The 22,932-nt window shown below is 50.6% G+C and overlaps 11 protein-coding genes across 11 annotated transcripts; 4 read left to right on the top strand and 7 right to left on the bottom strand.

Moving 5' to 3' along the window:
- Positions 1-342: 342 nt before the first annotated feature.
- On the top strand, positions 343-1,194 carry M438DRAFT_277099 (ESC reductase; the record flags this gene model as incomplete). The annotated part of the gene is made up of 2 exons (XM_029900900.1): positions 343-400; positions 458-1,194. 2 exons carry the CDS (start codon positions 343-345, stop codon positions 1,192-1,194), a joined length of 795 nt encoding a protein of 264 aa, XP_029758939.1.
- Positions 1,195-1,644: 450 nt separating this feature from the next.
- On the bottom strand, positions 1,645-3,753 carry M438DRAFT_366738 (uncharacterized protein). Its single transcript, XM_029907902.1, has 3 exons — positions 3,234-3,753; positions 2,327-2,824; positions 1,645-2,259 (listed from the first exon to the last, which is right to left on the bottom strand). The coding sequence occupies exons 1-3, from the start codon at positions 3,545-3,547 to the stop codon at positions 1,887-1,889; spliced, it is 1,185 nt and encodes a 394-aa protein (XP_029758938.1). The 5' UTR covers positions 3,548-3,753; the 3' UTR covers positions 1,645-1,886.
- Positions 3,754-3,899: 146 nt separating this feature from the next.
- M438DRAFT_299994 (disulfide-isomerase) lies at positions 3,900-5,959 on the bottom strand. The gene is made up of 4 exons (XM_029902056.1): positions 5,689-5,959; positions 5,413-5,629; positions 4,983-5,361; positions 3,900-4,929 (listed from the first exon to the last, which is right to left on the bottom strand). The coding sequence occupies exons 1-4, from the start codon at positions 5,813-5,815 to the stop codon at positions 4,066-4,068; spliced, it is 1,587 nt and encodes a 528-aa protein (XP_029758937.1). The 5' UTR covers positions 5,816-5,959; the 3' UTR covers positions 3,900-4,065.
- A 220-nt stretch (positions 5,960-6,179) lies between these two features.
- Positions 6,180-8,201, bottom strand: M438DRAFT_398312 (uncharacterized protein; the record flags this gene model as incomplete). Its single annotated transcript, XM_029909353.1, has 4 exons — positions 6,180-7,540; positions 7,594-7,929; positions 7,985-8,134; positions 8,187-8,201. The coding sequence occupies 4 exons, from the start codon at positions 8,199-8,201 to the stop codon at positions 6,317-6,319; spliced, it is 1,725 nt and encodes a 574-aa protein (XP_029758936.1). The 3' UTR covers positions 6,180-6,316.
- Positions 8,202-8,960: 759 nt separating this feature from the next.
- Positions 8,961-9,753, bottom strand: M438DRAFT_276873 (Cu,Zn superoxide dismutase-like protein; the record flags this gene model as incomplete). Its single annotated transcript, XM_029900879.1, has 2 exons — positions 8,961-9,607; positions 9,663-9,753. The coding sequence occupies 2 exons, from the start codon at positions 9,751-9,753 to the stop codon at positions 8,961-8,963; spliced, it is 738 nt and encodes a 245-aa protein (XP_029758935.1).
- A 372-nt stretch (positions 9,754-10,125) lies between these two features.
- On the top strand, positions 10,126-10,751 carry M438DRAFT_336723 (ribosomal protein L13; the record flags this gene model as incomplete). Its single annotated transcript, XM_029903914.1, has 3 exons — positions 10,126-10,146; positions 10,205-10,565; positions 10,633-10,751. 3 exons carry the CDS (start codon positions 10,126-10,128, stop codon positions 10,749-10,751), a joined length of 501 nt encoding a protein of 166 aa, XP_029758934.1.
- A 246-nt stretch (positions 10,752-10,997) lies between these two features.
- On the bottom strand, positions 10,998-11,964 carry M438DRAFT_276979 (uricase; the record flags this gene model as incomplete). Its single annotated transcript, XM_029900890.1, has 2 exons — positions 10,998-11,769; positions 11,825-11,964. 2 exons carry the CDS (start codon positions 11,962-11,964, stop codon positions 10,998-11,000), a joined length of 912 nt encoding a protein of 303 aa, XP_029758933.1.
- Positions 11,965-12,691: 727 nt separating this feature from the next.
- On the top strand, positions 12,692-16,609 carry M438DRAFT_276705 (uncharacterized protein; the record flags this gene model as incomplete). The annotated part of the gene is made up of 2 exons (XM_029900870.1): positions 12,692-16,159; positions 16,214-16,609. The coding sequence occupies 2 exons, from the start codon at positions 12,692-12,694 to the stop codon at positions 16,607-16,609; spliced, it is 3,864 nt and encodes a 1,287-aa protein (XP_029758932.1).
- Positions 16,610-17,106: 497 nt separating this feature from the next.
- On the bottom strand, positions 17,107-19,388 carry M438DRAFT_366732 (bacterial alpha-L-rhamnosidase domain-containing protein; the record flags this gene model as incomplete). Its single annotated transcript, XM_029907901.1, has 3 exons — positions 18,693-19,388; positions 18,592-18,638; positions 17,107-18,543 (listed from the first exon to the last, which is right to left on the bottom strand). The coding sequence occupies exons 1-3, from the start codon at positions 19,252-19,254 to the stop codon at positions 17,107-17,109; spliced, it is 2,046 nt and encodes a 681-aa protein (XP_029758931.1). The 5' UTR covers positions 19,255-19,388.
- Positions 19,389-19,871: 483 nt separating this feature from the next.
- Positions 19,872-21,248, bottom strand: M438DRAFT_375797 (CRAL/TRIO domain-containing protein; the record flags this gene model as incomplete). Its single annotated transcript, XM_029908612.1, has 2 exons — positions 19,872-20,462; positions 20,517-21,248. 2 exons carry the CDS (start codon positions 21,246-21,248, stop codon positions 19,872-19,874), a joined length of 1,323 nt encoding a protein of 440 aa, XP_029758930.1.
- A 260-nt stretch (positions 21,249-21,508) lies between these two features.
- M438DRAFT_375796 (uncharacterized protein) lies at positions 21,509-22,751 on the top strand (the record flags this gene model as incomplete). Its single annotated transcript, XM_029908611.1, has 3 exons — positions 21,509-21,536; positions 22,046-22,415; positions 22,520-22,751. 3 exons carry the CDS (start codon positions 21,509-21,511, stop codon positions 22,749-22,751), a joined length of 630 nt encoding a protein of 209 aa, XP_029758929.1.
- Positions 22,752-22,932: the final 181 nt, after the last annotated feature.

Below are 22,932 nucleotides of genomic sequence, written 5' to 3'. Positions count from 1 at the left end.
CGTCGCCCATTGGAGCTTAGCTAGCTATCGATGGAGTTGGTACACTGCCATCTCTTACACTTGTTGCCCAGTGCTTGTCTGAACCATTGCCTCTACCAAAGCCGAGTGGAGCCGTCATGTTCTATCATTGGGATATTCTCCGAACAAGGGCTCAACATCTCGGAGCTTTCTTGAGAACGAAAGAGCGAGCATCAATGGTATATAGAGGACTACAATCACCAGTCTAAGTCGTTCTTTTCTCATCATCAATCACCTTCCAATCCAATCATCCACCTTCAAAAGCCACTCGCTTCTACTACCTCTTCACCCTTACCAACCAACCCAATCACCACCACATTCACAATGTCTGCTATTGAGACTTCTCGCCTCGACGGAAAGGTCGCCCTTGTCACCGGCTCTGGTAAGTCTTCTGCCACTTCCTCCATTCAGCAACAGCATCTCTAACAAACATCAACAGGCCGTGGTATCGGCAAGGCTATGGCCATTGAGCTCGGCAAGCGCGGTGCCAAGGTCATCGTCAACTACGCCAACTCCTCCGACGCTGCCAACCAGGTCGTCGAGGAGATCAAGAAGAACGGCTCCGACGCCATTGCCATCAAGGCCAACGTTGGTGAGGTCTCCGAGACCATCAAGCTCTTCGACCAGGCCGTCGAGCACTTCGGTCAGCTCGACATTGTCTGCTCCAACTCCGGTGTCGTTTCCTTCGGTCACCTCAAGGACGTCACCGAGGAGGAGTTCGACCGCGTCTTCAAGGTCAACACCCGTGGCCAGTTCTTCGTCGCCCGTGAGGCCTACAAGCACCTCTCCGTCGGCGGCCGCATCATCCTGATGGGCTCCATCACCGGTCAGGCCAAGGGTGTCCCCAAGCACACCGTCTACTCGGGCTCCAAGGGTGCCATCGAGACTTTCGTCCGCTGCATGGCCATCGACTGCGGTGACAAGCGCATCACCGTCAACGCCGTCGCCCCCGGTGGTATCAAGACCGACATGTACCACGCCGTCTGCCGCGAGTACATCCCCGGTGGTGAGAACCTCTCCGACGACCAGGTCGACGAGTACGCCAAGACCTGGTCTCCCATGCAGCGTGTCGGCCAGCCCGTCGACATTGCCCGCGTCGTCTGCTTCCTCGCCTCCCAGGATGGTGAGTGGGTCAACGGCAAGGTCATCGGCATTGACGGTGCCGCTTGCATGTAAAGAGTTTCTCCCCTTACTCTTTCCTCACCACCCACCACAACAACAACAACAATTTTCATGAGTCACAGTACGCAAGTGCCCGGAGCACCATGAGATGAACACTATCACAACCAACCCCAGCAACTATTTTCCTTTGTACAATCATGAGCGGATGGCGTTTCCCATATATCTAATGCGATGGAAGAAGAAAAGGATTTACAGGTTGAATCTTTTCGAACTCAGAATAGCTATTTTATATCTTTTAGACGGCTACCAAAAAAACAATGGAGAATCAGCATTTTTAAAAAAGTTACCTCTTGTCTTCTTTTGCACTTTTGTGAAATTGTTGATTTGGTGTTGTGATTGTTACTCTCTTTTGATAACCCTATGTCCTCTGACGCTGCTTACTTGTTTTGTTCACCGTCGCCAGACACGAATTGGCAGTAAAAGGTATACACTAGTACGTCGATCGTCCCTTGTTCTTGTAATTCTCCAGGCATGACTAATCTACGAAAGCGCAAATGTTCGATCTCTCCCGACAGAGACGAAAAAAACAAAAAAGCTAATCCTCATTGTTTGTTCTTCGAGCATAGAGCATCCATACGGATTTCTGAATGGAAGGCATATCGAACCAATCACTCTCTCCTTCAAACACATGATCATATCTCGTGATCGTTTCTCATTCTCAACCTTCTTTTTTCTTTTTTTTTCGCTCACATCCCCTCCAATAACCCTAGTAAATCCCTCCTCTTCGCTTCCTTGATCCTCCTCCTTTTCTTCCCTGCTTCCTGTTTATCCCCTTCCCTCTCAGCGACCATTCTTTTCCTCTGCTGCTCGATATTCTTGGTTTTCTCGTCATCGCGGATCCAACATTCGACTTCGTTGATGGAGTGGAGGATGTTTGTCTCAAAGGTTGGGGATTGACGACCTAGTTGGATGAGGGAGAGGGGTGGGTTGTATGTGGTAGTTGAAGGAGAGGCAGGAGTGGCAATGGTGGAGGTGAGATATTCAGTCACTACATCAATGTAATTTTTCCCCAGCGGGCGATCTTGAAGAATAACATCGGCGTGGGAGTAGAATGCTGAACTGTGTGTATGTCTCGTCAGTAATGCTCTCTTACTCGACTTTTGCAACAAGGAGAGAAACAACATACCTCGTCATCTTCCATCCAACCCCTTTGACAATCTTCTTCGCTTCTTTGATTTTGACACCACATCGAGAGGTAACGCACATTTCTAACTCCTTGAATCCAGCAAGCTCACCCAACCCAATTTCAGTAACACCGAATTGGAATCTCAAAAACAGCATTTCCAATCTCGGAAACCCATTTTGGTGGATCGCTCGTTTACTCCATAATCTCAAAGTAGAGTCCGTGATCATGGAGGTTTGTGCAGAAGATGTGGAAGCGCCGATGATATGCAACGATATGAGATTTGAAAGCGTTGACAATAGCGGTAATGAGGCAGTAGAGTCGGCGATTTGGTCGACAAGAGTCAAGGAGGTGAGGTAGGCGAAGGAGAGGGAGTCGATCGCTGGGATGACCAGAGATAGGGGGATATGGTGGCGTGTGATGGTTGTGTGGGTGGAAGAGGGTGGATCATCCGAGCAAATTATGGTGAAGAGTTGCCAGAGACGGAGGGTTTGGAGGTTGCTGTGAGGGTGTGTGTTAGTGTTGTATTCTTCTTGTCGACTCGGTGGTTTGCTATTCTCAATCAAAAGGTCGCGTGGTGACTTGGTGGTCGGAGTCCCGGAAGCTCAAGGTGGAGAGATGGAAACAGATATTACACTCTTCCTCCCCGAGTACCGCATGTGACGAGCCACACTGGACTGCAGCAGTTCTGTGATCTGTAACGAAGCCTTCGAAAGGGCAACAGCGACTCCACGACCTTTTTTGCCGCATTAAACACATCGTCGAGAACAGATTTGCTCGTCAATGGGGTCACCCTGCCCCTAACCACCTCCTCGACACTCACCTACCTTCCCATCACAACCCCTCCCCCTCCCAACACCCACATCAAACCCATACGAAAAAAAACCAAAGAAAAAAGGACAGCACTTACTTCCTCACAATCATCTCCCAAATCCTCTTCGCAACCAACCCAGGCACCCCCTCCAAACTCTCCTTGACCAAAGCATCCAGATTGCCCAACAAACACCTCACAGCCATATCCTCCAGACTGCCAGCTCCAGTCTCATCACTTTTGCTTTCCAGAAGAGGCGGTAGACCGATGGATTTGTTCATAAAATCGTTCATTTGTTTTGACAGGGAGGTGGGGCCAGAGAGGATGGTTTCGTTCCAGGAGAGTCCGGAATCCGGGTCGTGGTGGTTACGTGACGGCATGGTATGGATCCTGGAAGAGTGGTGTGTCGACATGGTTGTGTAGGTGTGGCGATGCTGTTGTGGATTTGGGATGGTGAGTTGCTATGTGAACGATATTTGCGCTGGGTCGGTTCAGTCAGGGTCGATGTTGGGGCTCAATCTTTCCGTTCCAGATGTTGACATGGATGAGTTTGCGCAAGTGCTTCACATATAGACGTTGATGCCGAACTTTTACTGCCGTCAAAGATGAAGTGTCATCTGTCGCGTGGTGCATGTGAACACGAAATAGAGTCACAATAATTTGCGCATACCAAACGCATGTGACGGCTGAAGCCGATATTGAAACAATCACTCATCACTCAGCGATAGATAGACAAACAGATTGGGTTGCATCGAAGTTCATACTGCTAGAGTAGACTATTGTAGAAAAAAAAAGTGGTCGTCGTAATAAACCAACGACTTAGAGATACCCATCAAAAATTCAGAATGCTGAGACCATATCAAACGCCAGGTTGATTCCTTTTTACCATCCCCAGCTGTCTTGACTCGCCATCTTTACGAAGCGAAAGCACTTAAAGCTCGTCGTGGTCAGCAAGGTCACCGTCGCTGTCGACGAGACCATCCTTGATAACAGCAGCAGCCTCGCCAGCCTTGTCGACGACTGCGTCCTTGACGGCACCAGCGACCTTACCGGCGACACCCTCAGTGGCAGCCTCAGCTTGCTTGGGCATACCCTCGGTCTTGACATCGTCGCTCTCAACAGCGGCGTCAACCTTGTGGCTACCGTTCTCACGGATGAAAGTAGCGAGATCCTCAACAGTGCGGGCACCGCTGTACTCAATGGGCTCGGCCTTGCCGTGGGCGGGGTAGAGCTTGATGGTAGGGAAGCCCTGAATCTCATCGGGAACGTCGTTAAGAGTAGCATCGACCTTGGCGATTGTGACCTTGTTGGAGAAGGCCTTGTACATCTCACCGAGCTCCTCGTACTTGGGAGCAAGAGACTTGCAGTGACCGCACCAGGGAGCGTAGAACTCGATCAGGACATCCTTGTCGGCGTTCATGACAATTTCGTCGTAATTCTTGGCGACAACAACGGTGACGGGACCGTCGTTCTTCTTGGGGACGGGCTCGGACTTGATGCTGGGGTCGACCTTGCCGGCGACAAAGTCGTCAAGGAACTTGGTAATCTTCTTTGCGGAGAGGTCAGTGCCCTCGAAGGGGAACTTCTGGTTCTTCTGAGTGTCCTGGATGGCGAAAGCGGGCCACTTGCCGACCTCGAGGTTGAGGTTGCCAGCGTGCTGACCAAAGGCCTTTGCGTCGATGGTGGCGAAGTTGACCTTGCCCTTGTGCTTCTCGGCGACAGACTTGAGGGAAGTAGCGAGAGTCTCACGCTCCTCGGGAGTCTCGGCGAAGATGTAGGCGAGGGGAATACCGGCCTGTGGAAATGTCAGTTGTGCATCTTTGCAGCCTCATTTTCAAAGCAACTTACAGCCATGTAGGTAGAGTAGGTCTCGGGGCCGACCTCACCGATCAAAGGAACAGAGGCGGTGTTCGCAAAGGTGGTGATGGCATCCTTGGTGAACTTCTCCTCGAAGGTGTTCTTGCCCTCGTCGAAGCTCTTGTAAAGAACGATCGAGGGCTGCTTGACACCCTCGGCCTTGGCCAGAGCGGCGTCGCTGGTGGCACCGAAGAGGTAGTTGTCGCGGAGGCCGTTGGCGGCAGCGGTGAAAGTCTCGTTGGAAGCCTTGTCGTCGGCGGCGAAGTAACCGACCAGGACGACCTTGTCGGCGGTCTTGAAGTCCTCGATGGTGGCCTTGTCAACGATTGAGACGGCGGGCAGAGACTGCTTGGTCATGTATGAAACGATGCTGCAGAATTGTTAGCTGATGTTCAAACATGCCGGCGATCTAGCAACGTACGCAGGGGCCTTGCGCTGGCCGCTGTAGGGAGAGACATTGTCAAGACCTCTGAAGACCTTGAGAGTGGGGTAGCCCTCGACACCGTGGTCCTTGCAGAGGTCGGCCTCCTCGGTGCAGTCAATCTTGGCCAGAGCAATGTTCTTCTCCTTGAGAGTTGTGGCGGCCTCCTCGTACTCGGGTGCAAGTGCCTTGCAGTGTCCGCACCAGGGGGCGAAGACTGTGAGGTATTGTTAGATCTTGTCGAACATCTGAGAGAGTCGTAGAGGCAAAGCTTACACTCTGCGAGGACAAGGTCGTTCTCCTCGACGAAACCCTTGAAGGTGTCCTGCTTAAGGTCGACAACGTCGGAAGCGGCGGCCAGGGCGGCTGCGCCGAGCAGACCCAAAGCTGCGAAGTTGCGCATTGTGATGTAATGTGTGAGGAAGTGTGAAAGGGAAAAGAAGGACAAGCACACGAGATTCGAATGTGCAATGTCTGGGTGGTGCTTCTTGAAGGAATTCGAGAAGTTGTTCAAAGGAGACAGATCACCTTGAATGCTTGCTAAGCGTTGGAAAGGGACCAACTGGCCTCAGCCCGCCGCCAAATCTGAGGGAAGCTCCACCCCGCCTTTCACCACTGCCCCTTGTTTCACCTTCCTCTGGACGCTTCCACATCAATCTATTTAGCACCTCGATATAACCTTGGCTATTATGGCTAAACTCGCGTCGCTTATGTCAAAGGCACCTTCTGTTTGCTATACGAGGATGTCGCATTCATTCTACTATCTCAGCATACTATTTGGTAAGAAAGAGGGGTATCCTGAATTACAACAATCTACACGGCGAGTGCAACCAAAAATAGACCACAAGCAGAACTGCGAAGACGGAAGAAGTGAACAATGAGCCAAAACCAATGCACATTACACTCATTGAATCTCTTGCACCCAAACCTCCATCTTCCCCATCTCCGCTCCATCTTTTGCAGCCTGCTCTTTCGCCGTCATCACCAACATTTCCAAATCATCTTCATCACCCATCGTAACCATATCACCTTCTTCATCTTTCATTTTCAATTTGAAACTGTCCTTTCCTGTGTAGCCGAATTTTTTGCGTATTTGTTCGACAAAGGTGTCGTAGTTGACGTCAGGTTGTATCATTACATAGCGTGTGTCTGTTGCAAAGACTTTGACGCGGATTTTGCGGAGAGTGGGAAGAGTAGGTTGTAGTAAGTGAGCGGGTGTGATTTCGTATGGGAGAGCGGCGGCGATGGTGGTTTGAAGAGTTTGGATGGGTGAGGTGTAGGTATTGTCGAAGGTTGGTATTTGTACATCATTGTTCGTGTCGACGGTCTCGTCTTCTTCGGCGATCGATCGAGGATATTCGCGTAACGATTGTCCCCCTGATCTAGTTCGCTGGTGTTGGTGAGGGAAAGACATCGGTTGCAGTTTCTCAGGTTCGGAAAGTGCTTGTTGTACGGCAGCAGATGCTGTGTCGGGCGTGTACACATCTGGTCGCAACATGTGTGCATCATCTTCGGCTGCGCGGTGTGAGTCGGAGTGTCTATCGTTCTCACGTACTCTTGGAGGGCTTGAGCGTGAAGGATGTGTGTCTCGAGCTCTGGGTCTTTCAGAAGCAGATCTCTTGGTTCCCAGCCGTGGCTTCTCGATGACCAAGGAAGTCGTGGACGAGGACGCCTGTTTGAAGGCTGCAGCGCCCAGGTCCAGTTTTGCAGGCTTCGATATCGATGGACGACTCTGATGCATTCCGGACGATAGACTGGTTGTGCTTTCGGTGGATTTACGTTTGGTATTCGTCGTCGCGGTCGATGCTGCCCTATCAGCCTCTGGTGGTGGTGTCGGTGGGAACATATTCCTGTGGATTGGTGGCTCTGATTGCTGACGCGAACGGCTTGCAATACCTGGTCTGACGAGATTCAAAGCCGCATACGATAGCTTCTCCTCAGGACGATCATCCACTGCGAAGCTGGAAGCCGTGAGATTACGTCGTGTATCCAGATAGACTTGGTTGGATCTGTCTTGAGCTCGAACAAGTGTTGATGTGCCCAGGTAATTTTTGGATTTGATGTTCTTGACTTTAGCCTCATTGGGTCTGTAAACTGTGCCGACTGGGATTGAGAAGACAGTATAGCCCTGCATAATATCAGTTACAGTTTTTGGCAAAGTCTTGCTGACACAAGACTCACCTCGGCTTGTTCACGTATCGCTTCGTCGATAACATCGTGATCCGGCACAGCCTTTTCTTTGGAAGCGTAGAATAGATCCTGCAGGCCAGCAGCTCTTTGCTGGAGGTAGATGTAACAAAGACCTCGGTTAAAAAGTGCTTCGCAAGAATGAAGTTTGAACTTGAGGCCCAGCTGGTCATAGTCAATCCATCTGTTGCCACGCAGGTACAGTAATGTGTCGTTGAAATTCGCAAGTGCCTCTTCGAAATCGCCTAGTAAGAAGTTTGACACGCCCTGCTGGAAGTAGGCTATCGCCATGTATTGATCAAAGTGGACTGCTCGTTGATAACACTGAACCTGCAAAAGCGCATCAGTATGGAATAAGGCAGTGCAATGGACCGTGTAGACCCACAGCTTGAGTATGCTCTCCTAACGTTGCGTGTATTACGGCACAGTTGAAGAGTATCTTCGACGTGTCTGCAACTGTCATGAATGCTCTCAGAGCAGCATCAAACTCATTGTTGTCGTAGTGTTCCAATGCTCGCACCCATGTCTCAATCTCCTTGATCGGATATCAGTGATATGTCTTCACAACAAGGTAGATTCATATATACCTGCTTGAGCGACATGGCCGAAGAGAGAGCACGAGTTGTTCTACGAAGGATGATACTATGATGCACGCATATAACTTTTGACTAGGTCGAAGAGACGTGATAGTTGAGATGATGCGAGAAATACGACAGGTAGGACTACGCGCTTTGTTGTTTACAGGTTGAGGAAACGATCCGCGCGCAATGCTTTGACAAAGGATTGAGAAGAGACACAGACCTACATAGGATCGATCAGGGGATATAACATGTAGCTCCGAGCGGACTAGGAACGAGTGTGCTACGTCGACAAGCGTGGGGTACTTGGGCGCTTGAGCGGACGTTCGCATTGGCTGAAGGGCGTCGAGCGACCAATCGCGGAAAGCTATCATGTACTTGGCGAAGATGCATATCATGCAGGTCGACTCGGTTGGTGGGCGGCGCTTAGCATGAACATTTGAGCAATCTGAATTGTGTGAATAGGACGAGTCGAGATTTTCAGGTTCAAAGACGAGACGCTTGGCTGACTTCGGAATCAGAACGAGCACCCAACTGTATGTCACGTCTCTGTATCAGTGGTTGTGATTCGCGGATACAGATACCTTGAGGTCGATATCGATTTCATCGCTGTCACGTCGAGCGTGTCGGTGTGTTTCCAAGACGGAGGTGTCCTCTCAACCAAAGTGTGAATGCTGTGTTGGCATTATCATAACTCGTGACTCCAACAACTCGGACCATGTATCTCCCAAATATGTCCAATGTAAACGCATAATCACGAGAGTTCCCTCTCTTCAGTGTAGCTTAGAGCATGCCCTTTCCGACTTGCTCCGTTCTCTCTTCCCACACAGTCTTGCCTGAGCATGAACAGACAGTCTTGTCGTTGTCCCAGACGCCGGCACTTCTAGCAATGACACCAACAAGGGTATCAGGGTCCTCTTTGTCGAACTTGCCGTCTTGTTGTCTGGAGACTACGATGCTGCGACCAATCATCTCCCAAATCTGGATGGGCTTGTCGAGGAAGATTGAAGCAATACCACTCTTGTTGACTTCGACAGTGCCGAAAACTCCTCTTGCAGATTGAGGCTTACCCTCCTCTTTGGCGCGTACCATATCCCAAATACCACCAGTGTTTTCGGCGCCGCGCGAGATGTCGCCAGTCTCGCGGACGGTCGCGTGATAAGTTCCAGGAGAGAGACCACGGATAGAAAGATCAATGATGGTCATGTTGGAAGCGACTTGGACCATGCGAATTAGGCCGCGTACCTGATCCTCGACGGAGGTAGAATGTGTTTCGAGAATGCATACGGCAGCGCTTTCGGACTTGCCAGAGCCTCGTAGGATGGCATCGCGGCCGGTGTCCTGGATGGCGGCAACAATGGCTGAAGGGGCAGCAGTGCCCTCTACCGAAATGAGCTGTGCCGGAAGATCTGCCGTAACATTTTGGATGCCTTGGTGGATGTTAGAGAGGGAAGAAGTGAATGGAGGGGTAGCGACAGCATGTACCGGGAAGCTTGTACAAGGACGTTGACACGTCTTTGATGCACGATTCACAGCTAAGGGGTACTGCGAAGGTTGTTTCGAAGGGAGGGATCATGGTGGTATACAAATATTACTGAGCTGGCTTATAGAATAATAGAAACGCAGCATAATTGGCATGTACATGGAATGGCGAGAGAGTGGCCCGGTTGCGCCTTCCGTGATTTCAAAGCGGCGGCGGACCTCGGGGGTTCCCAATGTGGAGCGATCAAGTCAAATCTCTTGGCATATCTTTTGTCCATCAAGAACCAACCTGTCTATCGCAGCGAAGCCCAATCGCATTCCTACGACATAGCACTGTCGCTCTCGATCAGCAAACCTCTCAAACACCCATAGTCACAAGATACAGACGATCATAAACACGCCAACGCGCGCTTGAACACTTCCCGAAACACGACCAAGGCCATCGAGCCTTCACCACCAATTCACAATGTCGCAATACGTCGGAAAGGTACACACCACCGCCTTGTACAGGAAGAGCAAGAAGAGCATGGACTGAGACATTACAGACAAACCTCGCATACTCGCGCGCATGGCACCTCATCGATGTGGGCGCTGACCCCCGTCCCCTCGGCCGCATCGCCTCGCAAATCGCCATCACCCTCATGGGCAAGCACAAGCCTATCTGGGACCCTTCAACCGACTGCGGTGATTACGTTGTCGCCGTCGGCCTTCACGACCTACACACCACCGGAAAGAAGCGTTACCAGAAGAAGTACTACAGCCACACCACTCGTCCCGGTAGCTTGAAGGAGATCACCATGGACCGCATGATGGAGAAGTGGGGAGGTTCTGAGGTCTTGAGGAGAGCTGTTAGGGGTATGCTGCCCAAGAACAGATTGAGAGATGACCGCATGGCTAGGCTGAAGAGTGAGTTTCTTCCCATCATACTATTTGCACCATGCAATGAGAGCATCTCTAACCACCGTATCTGCAGTGTTCGAGGGCGTTTCTCACCCCTACAAGCAAAACATCATCAAGGACTACACCCGTCCTTCAATAGCACAACAGCCCGAGGTCAAGGTTGCCTTTGCCCAGCAGCAAAAGCAGCAATGATCGATTGCATCTTGTATTACTTAGCAACCACTTTTTTCTTCTTCACGGCGTTCAAGGCAAAATCTTGCATTGGGGTATCAATTGGTTTGTTTCGAATTTTTTTATTCTTGTGTCAGGAAATCATTGTAAATATAACCCGCGCTGTATCGCCAGCTCCACTTTTAACGCCCATCCAGAAAATGGATATTATCCTTCATATCATTAATTGTTCCTCTATACGTCTTCACACCCAACGACTCATCTCATCTAGAGCTTGGCCTTGGGGTCCTTTCTTGAGACACGGCAGTGGATCAGACCGTTGGGGTCGCTTTGAGGAGCGTAAACTTCGGCGTCCTTGCCGGTGTTCTTCAAGCCCTTGAACCAGCTGAGGTCGATTTCGAAGTAGTGCTTGTTGGGCAGTGTGTACTCGATGTCTGTAGTATCAGGGGCGATAGCAAGAATCTGGTCGCACATGTTGTACATGGTCGCTTGCACGCTGGGGCTATTCTCCTTGGCGAAAGTGTCGATGGTGATTTGTCTGGCAGCCTCGTAGCACTTGTTGAACTTGTCTTGCTCCTTGCGGACTTGCTCGACATCCTTAAATTGCTTCCATTGCCATGAATTCTGGACTTCTGTGCTGAGGATGCGGTCCCAGGTCTCGGGGAGTCTGGTGTACTCATCTCTGTGGAAGCCGTAGAAGGCGGAGCCGGTGCTCTTGAGGACTAGCAGGCCGTCAATGCCTGACTTGATGGTGATGCCTTGGCCGCGTCTGGCGACAACTTCGATGGTGCGCTTGTCGGTGCCGTCGCGGAGGAAAGAGTGGGGGTGTGCCTCGCCGTCGACAGTCATGCGGCTCCAGCGGTGGACGATGATCTTGACGTGGGCAACGTGAATGTGGCTGTAAGTGTCGATGAAGTGCTGGCCGAGGATGGCAGCGAAGAGCTCTGGAGGGTCGACGGGGTTCTGCTTGGCGAGAACGTAGACAGTCTGCTTCTGAGTATCTGTTGCGACGACAGGCGAGTTGTCTGCCTTGGTGTAGCTGGACCGAGTCAATGTTTGCTCACGAGCTACCTTGATGTTTTGGTGCAACTCACGACTCCTCAATGTCACCCTCGAGGAGAGTGCAGACAGTCATCTCGGTGATGTGCTGCATACCGTTGTCCTCGCGACGGACCTTGAATAGACGGACATTGTCCTTGCCATAGCGGGCATAGCTGAGTTGTGATTGAGACATGTTGAGTTTATCTTCTGATGAAGAATGTGTGGGGAAGCAACTTGGATCAAGGAATCTTTGGAGAGTCAAGGGATGGAGGATAGAGCAACTACTGAATATGGAGGATACGCAGACAAGAGGGACAGCTACCTAGATATAAGTGCTGGGTGATTGCGAGCTTATCAGGCTTCTGGGCGGCGGCGGCCGTCCAGAAGCAACGGGATTTGATGCGACTTGACAGGATGTTTTTATCGGGGTTGGCCGACAGCTGTGAACAGGTGGGAGAGGCCGACAGACAGCAGGAAGACTTCCGACAGCGGACAAGAACCAATCTCGAATGTGGATAGGATCAGGAGATGCAGGATTTTGATCACGAATAACTGCACATAAGCAAAATTGGACCTGTATGTGGTGTGGACGGGAGAAATAAGTGGTGGAGGAGGATGGAGAAAGCTGTTGGCGGGAGAGACAGAGCGCGATGCGCGATGGTGGGGATCTGGTCGGTCGAAACACGACGACCTTGGAGTCTTGGACGTTGTTTCAGGCTTGTGCTTGGCAATTGGGTCATTGAATCAACATAGGTCGCGCTTCGCACGAGAGCCATCAGTGTGTCGTCGCATCAAAGTACGAGTAGTGACAGCAATCCTGCCATCGTTCATCGGGACGGAGCCGATGCGCTCTCTGGACCTCGTAGCTGCCGCTGCCGGCTCTCGACACACACCCATGACTAGACAGACGTGGCCGTGATATGACGCCGCCCATGACCCGGCCCACGGCGCATTCTGTGAGCGGCCATACACAAGACCAATCTCTCCTGCCGCCGCAGTTGAAAGACCACCGCTCCCACTCGACCACGAATCTGGTGTCAAAGACTCTCCCTCCTGGCAGCTTCTCTTCCGAACTACGACCCACCGTCTCCCGAGTTGATCATGGCCGTATCGACTTCTCTACCTTCGACTCGGATCAGGCTGCATCCACCGTGACGACCGAACAGCGTCTGGCCGACTACCGCGACAAGATTGAGAAAGAGACAAAGATCAAGATTGGCAGTGAGAACCTGCTCGAGGCTCTCAACACAAAGAATGCAAAGCAGAGCCGTGACCAGCGCCGTCTGGTCGAGTCGGAGCTCAACACTTCCAATCGCAAGATTGCCCAGCTGAAGCTCGACCTCGAGACTGAACTCCAGCGGGTAAAGGAGTCCACTGTTAGCCCCGCCAATCGTCTCTCTTTCGCCATACCGCAAAGGTCTCCTTCCAACCTTACCCTATTACAAGGAAACCTCGAACCTGAAGAACTGGACCCGGAATCAGAGTCGCCATCCTATGTCCTGGCCGAGATTCTACAGGCCCTCGAGACTGAGGACATGAAACCTGACTATTATGTGAGCCATGCCAACGAACTTGTCGGTCTGTTCAAGCGCCATCCTGCGCTAAAGTATGATCTCGCTTGGTCCATCTTTGGTCTCCGTATGCAAATGATGCTTCTGAGCGACAGCCGTGAAGTCATTGCTGCTGGCTACCGCGTCTTGCGACATGCTATCACGGATCGCAAATCATTACAAACAATACGAGCCCATCATACCGACTTTCTTGTTATTCTATCTTTGGTGAAAGAAGCAAAGGCCATGGTGGAGCGAGAACAGGCTTTGAAGCTTGTTCGCGCCTTTCTCGACGTCAAAGATGGTGTACACGAAGTCGCTCCTTCGGTCGTGCGAATCATTGTCGCGATTGCCGAACATCCGGAAGATCGTCTTCGCTCCATATCTATCATGACCCTAGCCGAACTCCTCATCCGTAGCCCAGATCTTGTCGTTGCGGCTGGTGGCATTGGCACGCTTGCTGACGCTATGGGCAATGGTGCTTACCAGGCTCCGGAAACTCTGGCTGCTGTCTTTTTACATCTGTTGGATCTACCAGCACGTAGAGGTCTCTTGCGATCTGGATTTGAGTTGAGTCTTCCATTTGCAGCGTTCACCGAACCCCCCACCTCGAGTGCTCATGAGGATCGCATGAGGTCAAGTGCGAAGGTGGTAGCTTCGCTGTTCAAAAGCTGGTCCGGAATTATGACGATATCTCTGCACGACTTTTTGCCAGCTCGCTCCGTGGTATCATCCCTCTTGATCGACGCTGTGGCGGTAAGGTCAATAGTGCTTGAGCTTCTTTTCGATATTCTTCGCATCAAGCCTCCGTCTTGGTCTTCCTCTTTTCTAGCTGGAAGACGTCTGACCACGTACGGCCGCGTAACCAATCTCAAAGCAAATGACCATCACAAACCTTCAAGCAACGATCCTGAAGAGATTTCGAAGAGAATGAGTTTGATAGAACATTTCTCTGCAGTAGTCTTGACCATTCTTCTGCGAGTAGGTCTCTTACCTGCATTGATGCATGCTGAACGCGATGCGCCAAATCTTGCTCTAAAAAGGAAAACTACATTGCTGATCGGTGAGGTCTTGAAACTTGCCAATCAATTACTACCGAGCGAATGGAGCGCCGAACTGCAAGTTCTACCCGATCTGTTCCATCAGGCCACAGCATTTGGTCAGGACGAACGATCCCAAGCTGTGGCTACTGTATATCAGGTCGACAGTGTCAATCGTACACTCTATCGATCTGTGGGTGGAGGACCAGGTGTCAAATCTACGCGAGCAGATGAGTTCGAGCCTATCAAGTCGGCCGAGCAGCCGAAAGTACAGATGAGCGCCAATATGGATGAAGCCCAATTCAGGGGACTACTTATGGAGTGTCAAGTCTTAAACACTGTCAACTATACCAAATGGCGATGGGATCTGATTCAGCCCATGATAGAAGGACCTCTTACCAACTCACGGAGATTGGATGAAGCCATGAAAGCTACCAAATTCGTCCATCGTTTGTTGGGCTTCCTCCGACCCTTCAAGTACAGATTCTCGGATGCCAAAAATACCAAGCCGAATCAACGCTATGTTAGAGCTGGTTGCGCGCTTGTTCGTACACTGCTACTGACTCCGGAAGGTACCAAATATCTGGCGGAAAACAAAATGGTGCGTCAAATCGCCGAGTGCTTGGCTCAATTCGATCGTATGAGCGGCATCACATCTACAACTCCCCTCTTCTCTCCCGAAAGACTCGCAGATACCCTGGTAGGTGGATACTTCGCCATATTAGGTGTTCTTTGCAGCGATCAGAAAGGCTTGCAATTGATGGAGCGATGGAAGATCATCAACATGTTCTATCACATAGTTGAGCTCAAGGGCAGGGACGACCTCATCATGGCGTTACTCACCAACCTGGATTATACTCTGGACAGCCATCCTCGCATCATTCTGTCGAAAGCAATGATTTCAGGATCTAAAGACGTCCGCATAGCTGCAACAAGGATACTACGAAAATACGCCATCAGGCCATTAGACACCAGTCCAAAGTCGAGTGGCAGTGGTGAGTGTGCTGCATGGGCGATTCGGTTGTTGGTAACGCAGCTCTATGACCCAGAGATCGAGGTATGCGAGATTGCCATCAAGATTTTAGAAGAAGCTTGCAACGACAACAACTCTCTGGAGTATGTTGTCAAATGTCGACCGGCGCTGGATCACCTCGGTGAGATTGGTGCACCACTTCTGCTCCGCTTCCTTTCAACATCAGTCGGCTACCATTATCTAGATGGACTCGACTATATCACAAAAGAAATGGATGACTGGTTCCTTGGTCGCAACGACACCTACGTCACACTAGTAGAGGCTTCTCTCGCTCGAGCACTAGCCGACATTCCAGAAAAGGCCGTCTCCATGTTTGAAGAAACACCCGAACCACAAGATTTCGGTCTTGTACCACCCCACTTCTACCGGGAACTTACCCGCACAGCAGAAGGTTGCGAACTTCTCAAATCAAAAGGACATTTCGAAGAATTCGTCGCTACGATTCAAGATTTCGGCATGGAAGAAGAAGACGCCGAGACGATAATCAAAGTCAAAGGCTGTCTATGGGCAGTCGGTAATGTAGGATCCATGGAATTAGGCGCACCTTTCCTAGAGCAATCAGATGTGACACAACACATCATTGAAATTGCGGAAAAGTCCGAAGTCTTGACGTTAAGAGGGACTGCATTCTTCGTGCTGGGCTTGATATCGAGGAGTTTGCATGGCCAGGAGATATTGGCTTCTTATCATTGGGATGGAACGGTGAATATGCTTGGAGAGTCGTTGGGTTATTGCCTCCCTCTTGACTTTACCAAACTCTTCAACGTAAGTTTTTGCCTTCCCCTTTTCTTTCCTTCAAAAGACTAACATGAATCACAGGTCCGCCAATGGGGTCCCACTCACCCATCATCCCACACCAAAACATCCCCCCTCATCGCCCTCCAATCCAACAACTCCACCACCATCCCCACAACCACCTCCCCTCAAAACGCCGAAATCATAAAATCGGTCATAAAACTTGGCAACACCGTGCTCTCCAACAAAGCAGCCGCCGATTTGAATTCCTTCAAACAGAAAAAAGCGCCGGGTCTGCGCTCACCACAGCTTTTCCAGAAAGTTTTGGTCGTGTTGAGTAGTCATCGGTATAGATTGCCTGCTTGTAGGTTCGTGTTGGATTTGTTTGATAGAGGGGTGTTGAGGAGGTTGGTGCTTGAGGAGGAGGGGAGTGAGGATGATGAAGAGGAAGATGATGGTGTTGAGATGGGAAGAGGTTAGGGGTGATGGAGGATGGGGAAAAGAGATAAAGAGATAAGGGGTATGGTGCATCTTGGAGTTTGAAGGGCATGTGATGATGAAAGACATGTTTTTTCTTTCTTTTCCTTTTCTATTTTTGCAAAGGGGTAGAACAAAATATGGCGTTTCTTGTTGGGTTCTTCATATCCTCTTGCTTGTTTAACAACTATACCAATCGAATCGATTCAATTCAGTTTCTCGGCGTTCGATCTGCTTAATGTGTTAGGACTTGCTATGTCAGCTTGTTAGATGCACACACACCTTTCTTGCCCATTCTAAATCATGCACAGTGAAAGAGTGCGCTGAACAAAGATACCTACATACTCTCGATATCAAACCATCATCTACAAAACACGGTAACAACAGCGGTCAGAGGCACACATTCATTACAGGAAACAAAGTTTTTGCAAAAAGACACATTAAAAAATGCCTCGATCATGTATATATAAATATATACATTCATACAAAATATACACTCTCTATTTGGCACAACTGAACCTCAATTCCCAATCCCCACCAATCAATCCCTCAACCTCGATATCACCATTTTGATCCTCTGCAGCCTGAACATCCAAAATAACATCCTTGCATCTTCCTTTAACCTCATGGATTGTCATGATTCCAGCGCAAGGAGGATAAGGCACGGCTACACCACCGCTGGTGCCCACTGGAGTTGAAAAGTCGATGCTTACATCACCATTTCCCGTGACATTAGTAAAGACCTCAAAACTTCCCACCGTAGTTGTAAAGCCAGCATGTGCGGTTTTCAAGTCTCCCAACTTAGGAGCTATTTTCCAAGTCCTGCCACCGGCGGAAACTAATTGTATGCCGGCGATGTATTGTGTCATAAAGGCTGTAGGGCCAGTGCTCCAACCATGCGCGTGAGAAATTCTAGGGTCGTTTGTGTACGGTGCGTAATGAGTTTCTCCGTCAAATGCATAACCTTCCATGAATGTGCTGTTGGTCATGCGAGGGTCGTCGAGCATGAAACCCCATTCTAATCGCATCAACTCTAGTGCGGCGGATACGTTGTTGGCGAGGAGGTGGGCTTCTAGCTCGAAGGCGCCGATGAAGGGGGAGACTGCATTGTCTGCTTCCACTGCGGGGGCGCCGTAGGGACCCCATCGTGCGGCGAGGGATTTGCTGATGGAAGAGGCTTGGGTGGCGTTGTTGGTTAGGTTTGCGAGGACGGCCCAGGAGTTGCCGTCTTGAGGCATCAAAGTCGTGGTTTCGTTGTCGTGGTAGAGGCCGGCGGTTTCGTTCCAGAGGAGGTTGTTGGCGACAGCTTTGATTCCGGTGGCGTAATTTTGCCATGAAGTGACTATGCTGCTGTCGTTCAAAGCAGAAGCTAGGTCTAGACCTTGGTTTATGGTGAAGTAAAGGATTGCGTTTGCTTCGATGTTGTGGCCGCCTTGGCCGAAACGAAGCCAATCATCAGGGCTGGTGAGGTTCATGAGGCCAGTCTCGTCGATGAAGTTTAGGGAGAAGTTGAGACCAAGCTTCCATGCATCCCACTTGCCCTTGACGTAGTCCAGATCATCGGTAAACTTGTAGTAGTCGGATACACCGATCAGGTTGTACAAGTGGTAAGTTGCCGAGTAAGTGTCTTGCTTGAATGGGTACCCAGCATACGGTAATTTTCCAGATGCATTTTGCAAAGAGAACAAATTGTCGATAGAGTTTGTGATGGCTGCGTCGTCGCTGATAGAGACGAAGAGCGAGGGGGTGATGACATGCATGTCTCCAGGCCAGATCAGGCGATCACGCTTTGCACCATCTACGAGGACAACGCTGGAATTCGCTATAGTGAGATTATTATACCATGGCCAGGGAGCAACTGTGTCGCCAGGTACGCTCGAGTTGATCTGGTCCGAGTGAATCAGAGCGTCGCCATGTTTCGGGTCGATAGCACACATCTGTCTCCCATTAGTATGAGAACTTGGCTCAATAATCGGAAAAAATACCTGAATGGTGTATGCTCCAGCATACCAGATGCGGTTCAAAAGTTCATCTGCAACACGTCAGCTAACCATTCCCAGCAAGAACATCAGGGAGAGACACTCACCATCAGAGTGGAAGAACCCAGTATAGTTTCTCAAATCATCCGTAGTAGGCGAAGGAGTAAACTCAACAGTAACCTCCGTGATCTCGATATCACCAGTAGTGTTGTGAATCAGACTCAAATATCTGAATCCTCCTCTTTCATGCTGACGATCCACAGAAACCTCGCCAGGACCAGAAGGATAGAACCAGAGAGCTTCATCCATACCAGAGTCCTGAGTGGCATCACAAGCAATGCCTGAGATCCATTGGGAGCTTTCGGAGTAGGTTATGGCGATGGATTGATTGTTGGAGAAGTCGGTTTTGTTGCCGATGGTCAAGCTGACCAGACCGCCAATGTTGACGCCAAAGTCGTAGGTTACTGCTGAGATGCCGCTAAATACTGCTGAGCCTTTGGAGTCGCCGGCGAGACTGGATGCACCGGTGATGGTGCCGTTGACTTTGTCTTGGTAGACGGCTTTCGGATGTAATGTCCTCGACGAGGGAGCAAGAATATATTCATCATACTTGGAAGCCGCAGCTGCCAGGCCGGTAAAGGCAAGCAATGCCGTAGAAACAGACTTCATGATTGAATTGGGATAGTGATAGGCAAAGAACGTCTCGAGAAGAAAAGAGGTCGAGGCATACTTATATTCAATGTTGCATGTCCCGTCATGTTACCTCTGGCATGCCGAGAGAAAGAGCAGCCCTTGACTCCATGTCACCCACGCATCTCCAAGAAACTTTGTTCCCATTCAATATGGAATGGCCATGGGCGGATAGTGGTTCAAGCATCATGCTATGACGACGTCAAGGATATTTAAGATGGGCGGAAAGTGGGGTCTCCAGGAACTGCCGCTCGCTTTTTCGGCAAAGTGCACACCGAGTGCGACATCGTCCGAACATATCTCGTGAGATCGTTCCTCCAGGCTTCCTCTTTCGTAGGACGAGTTGGGGCTTCAACATCTGCATGCGGTGATCAAAGGGAAGAAACATGCAATTGCTTGAAGAGCGGATGTGCCGGAGTTGACTTGATTGATCATCAGAACTTATGAGATCCATTAAAAAGTGGTCCTAGTTGGACTTTTTGCATACTAATACATTTATCTCTTTTTCGCGAAACCCTCCAAACATGATGATAATGATAATGATGAACTACGGCCGGTGCAGTCAAGCTGTTCTTGTATCCAATCCAGGCACAGACTCAATCGAGGTCCGCACTGCTGGTGGAAACAGGAGTAGGATAAAAGTCCATCTTGCCAGCATGACCAATGACGCCAATACGATCGTATAGCGTTCTTGCGCGAACGTAAGGATCAAGCTGCCAGTAGTTTTGGAGCAAGTCTTGTCTGAGCGCTGCTCTATTTTCTCCCTTGTTCTCGCCCTTGGCCCAATGCACAGTCTCAGTTTGGTATTTGTGCACCAACTCTTTACGCTCAGCTTCGATTCTGTCTCTTGTAGCTGTATCCTTCATCTTGTCATTTTCACCCTCTCTGGGCTCGACGTAGTGGTATTCGTAGTTTTCGTCACCACCCAATTCTTTCGAGATTTGGGATTTGGGGATGAAGGCGGAGAGTTCTTCGACGTTTGAACAGAAGTTTATCTTGGAGGCGACGACGGGATCGAGCCAGCCGCGGATGATCTTCCAGATTCCTTGGAAGACCCAGGGAGCTTTGTAGACGAGGACGCTGCCGAGAGATTCGGGATAATTTGCTTCGAAGCACTTGATCATGAATTTGACAGGGGTGTAGTCCATGTTTGACATGGAGAAGCCCGTCATGTCGAAGATGATGGTCTTGATGATGAAAGTTAGTGGTTAATTTCTTTCCAGGTAAATGCTTCAACTTACGGCTGTGTCAATCGGAGGTCTCAGCATCATGCGAGCGGTGTCGATGGTGTAAACGGTAAATCTCTCAAGACTCTTCTCCGTTTGCTCGCCGGCGCGATGCAGTCTGGCTCTGACAACGCAAACGGGTCTGCCCTCGGCATCAACACCGTGCAGGAAACTCTTGCCCATGCGCAATTGCATGAGGAAGTCCTCGGCATCTTTCTTTGCCGTCGCATCGGAGGCAGACTTTGCGTCAATCACAGCACCGCCTTCTCCCTTGTAGACAATGTCATCGTCGACGTGCATTTCCTGGGAACGCCAGTGGAGAGTCGAGATCATCATAACCAGAGCAGCTTGAACATCCCATTTACGGGCACGCAAGAATCGTAAGAGCAGAGCATCAGGGTCGTCATGCTTGACCATACCCCAGAAAGCAGTGCGCAAGGACTCGGGGCTTTGGTTCTGAATAGCTTGACGGAACTCCTTGGCCTGACCGTGCTTGTCATTCTCGTCATCGGTGTTTTCTGCAGAGTGGTCGGCATCCTTGTTCTTGCGCGAGAACATTGACAGCTTTGACTTCTTCTTGGTGTCGGCAGGAGCGTGGGTGGATGCGGCGGCAGTGGTCTCTAGACTCTGTCGTCCACCGCTGATTACACCAAAGACGTCGAGAGTAGCAATCCACAGCTCGCGCAGCTTTTCCTCTTGATCCGGAGTGAGACTACCCGGGCGTCCCGGGAGAGCGGTAGGAGCCATGTCTGTGTCGGCGTCTGTTTCTGAGGTAGAGGAAGGAGCGGGTGTTTCGGGAACTGAAGCCTTCTCAGGTGGTGGGCTTGAGTAGTAGGAATCTGCAATGTACGCGGCAGTGAAGCCTGCTCCGATGGCGATGAGGAATGAGACGGGATCCAAGGCACTTTCTTTGAGCTGTCTTGTCGGGCGCGTGGGGAACTGACGATGATGGCGTTTCTGGGTCGGCGGGCGGAACGGCGAGGCTCTGTAAGCACGGGTGGCTTGCGATGACAGACGACACGAACGCGAGGGGAGGTTGGGAGAGACGATGCGGAAGGGACGCATCTGAAGGTTGAAGGGCAACTAGTCGTACTTTGTACAAATACGGATCAGAGGCTGAGCAAGACTCCCAAGAAAGGCCTAACGAGATTCAATCTCCGTGCTCCACGTCAATTACTTGATGACGTTGTGTCTGTCACGAGTCCCATCTCTGACCTTTTGACTTTTATGCTGTCCGAGGTACCAACTCTCAACATATCCTTGATTCAAGCTTAATATCAAAGTAAGGATGAATTGGAACACAAAATATTCAGTCACTCAGGGACAGCTCGGGAGTTGAACTCGCTTCATGTTGATAGATTGGTGCTCCATCTGCCTCGTGCTCTGACGGCGGGGCACGGCTCCGTCCTCTTGGCACCATGCTTCAATCAAAACAATCAAATCCACAGCTCTAACAAATGCACAACCAAGTCAACTCAAACAGAAACAACATACAATGGCGTCGACAACACCCACCTCGGCACCGCCATCGCGCGCCCGCTCAGCATCACGCACCCGCAACAACCTCCCCTCTCGCCCAACAACACCCCTCCGCCCACACTCCCGCACAAGCCTCCGCGCCTCAACAACCACACCCACAACCTCCTCTAACTTCTCCTCTTCAGCCGTCCCCCTCGAAGCCCTGGAGCCAGCATTCGGCGAACTCGCAGACGGCATGGCCGACCTGGAAGCAAACATGATGCACCTCCAACTCCTCCACGAAAGTCTAAACCGCTTCAACGAATGCTTTGGCGCCTTTCTGTACGGCATGAACATGAGTGCTTTCTGTGTGGACTTTCCAGAGGCTCCTGGGATCGAGAGTTTTAGGCGTGCGGCTGAGGCGGCGAGGAATCAGGCACAGCAGGATAGTGCCATGTCGGCTGATGTTCATCATCGCGAGAGGGATGTAGATGCTACTTTTCTGTGTGTTGTTCTGTCTCTGTCGTGTTGTGATTGTGGTACTGATGTGAGGTCTTTAGTACTACTGATACCAGTTTCGTCGAGAACCCGCCTACGCCGAAGACAACTCGAACGAACAGATCCACCATGGTTCCTCCATCCACTACCTCGTCCAGGACCACTCGTGGCGCCAGCTCCATATCTAGAGGAAGGGGTACGCCTGCCGCTCGTGGTACAAGAGCTGGTGGTATAGCTGGTTCGACAAGAGGCTCGGCCATTGGGAGAGGAAGAGGCCGTGGCATTATCAGATGATCGCAATCTACCAAAACATAAGGATCGACACCCTCACCATCCGCATCAATGGCATACGCGACCATCGACACAGTAAAAACTACTCTCAAACGACACATCCAGGCGCAAAGCAGATTCAAAGTGACAGTAGTAGACATTAAGTTTGCTATAAACCACCTGCTATAATCAATACGCCAAGGAT

The sequence above is a fragment of the Aureobasidium pullulans genome, assembly GCF_000721785.1.
Source record: "Aureobasidium pullulans EXF-150 unplaced genomic scaffold scaffold_13, whole genome shotgun sequence".
NCBI lineage: Eukaryota > Fungi > Ascomycota > Dothideomycetes > Dothideales > Saccotheciaceae > Aureobasidium > Aureobasidium pullulans.
Note: the sequence above shows the minus strand (reverse complement) of the source record. Positions and strands in the feature narration are given on the sequence as shown.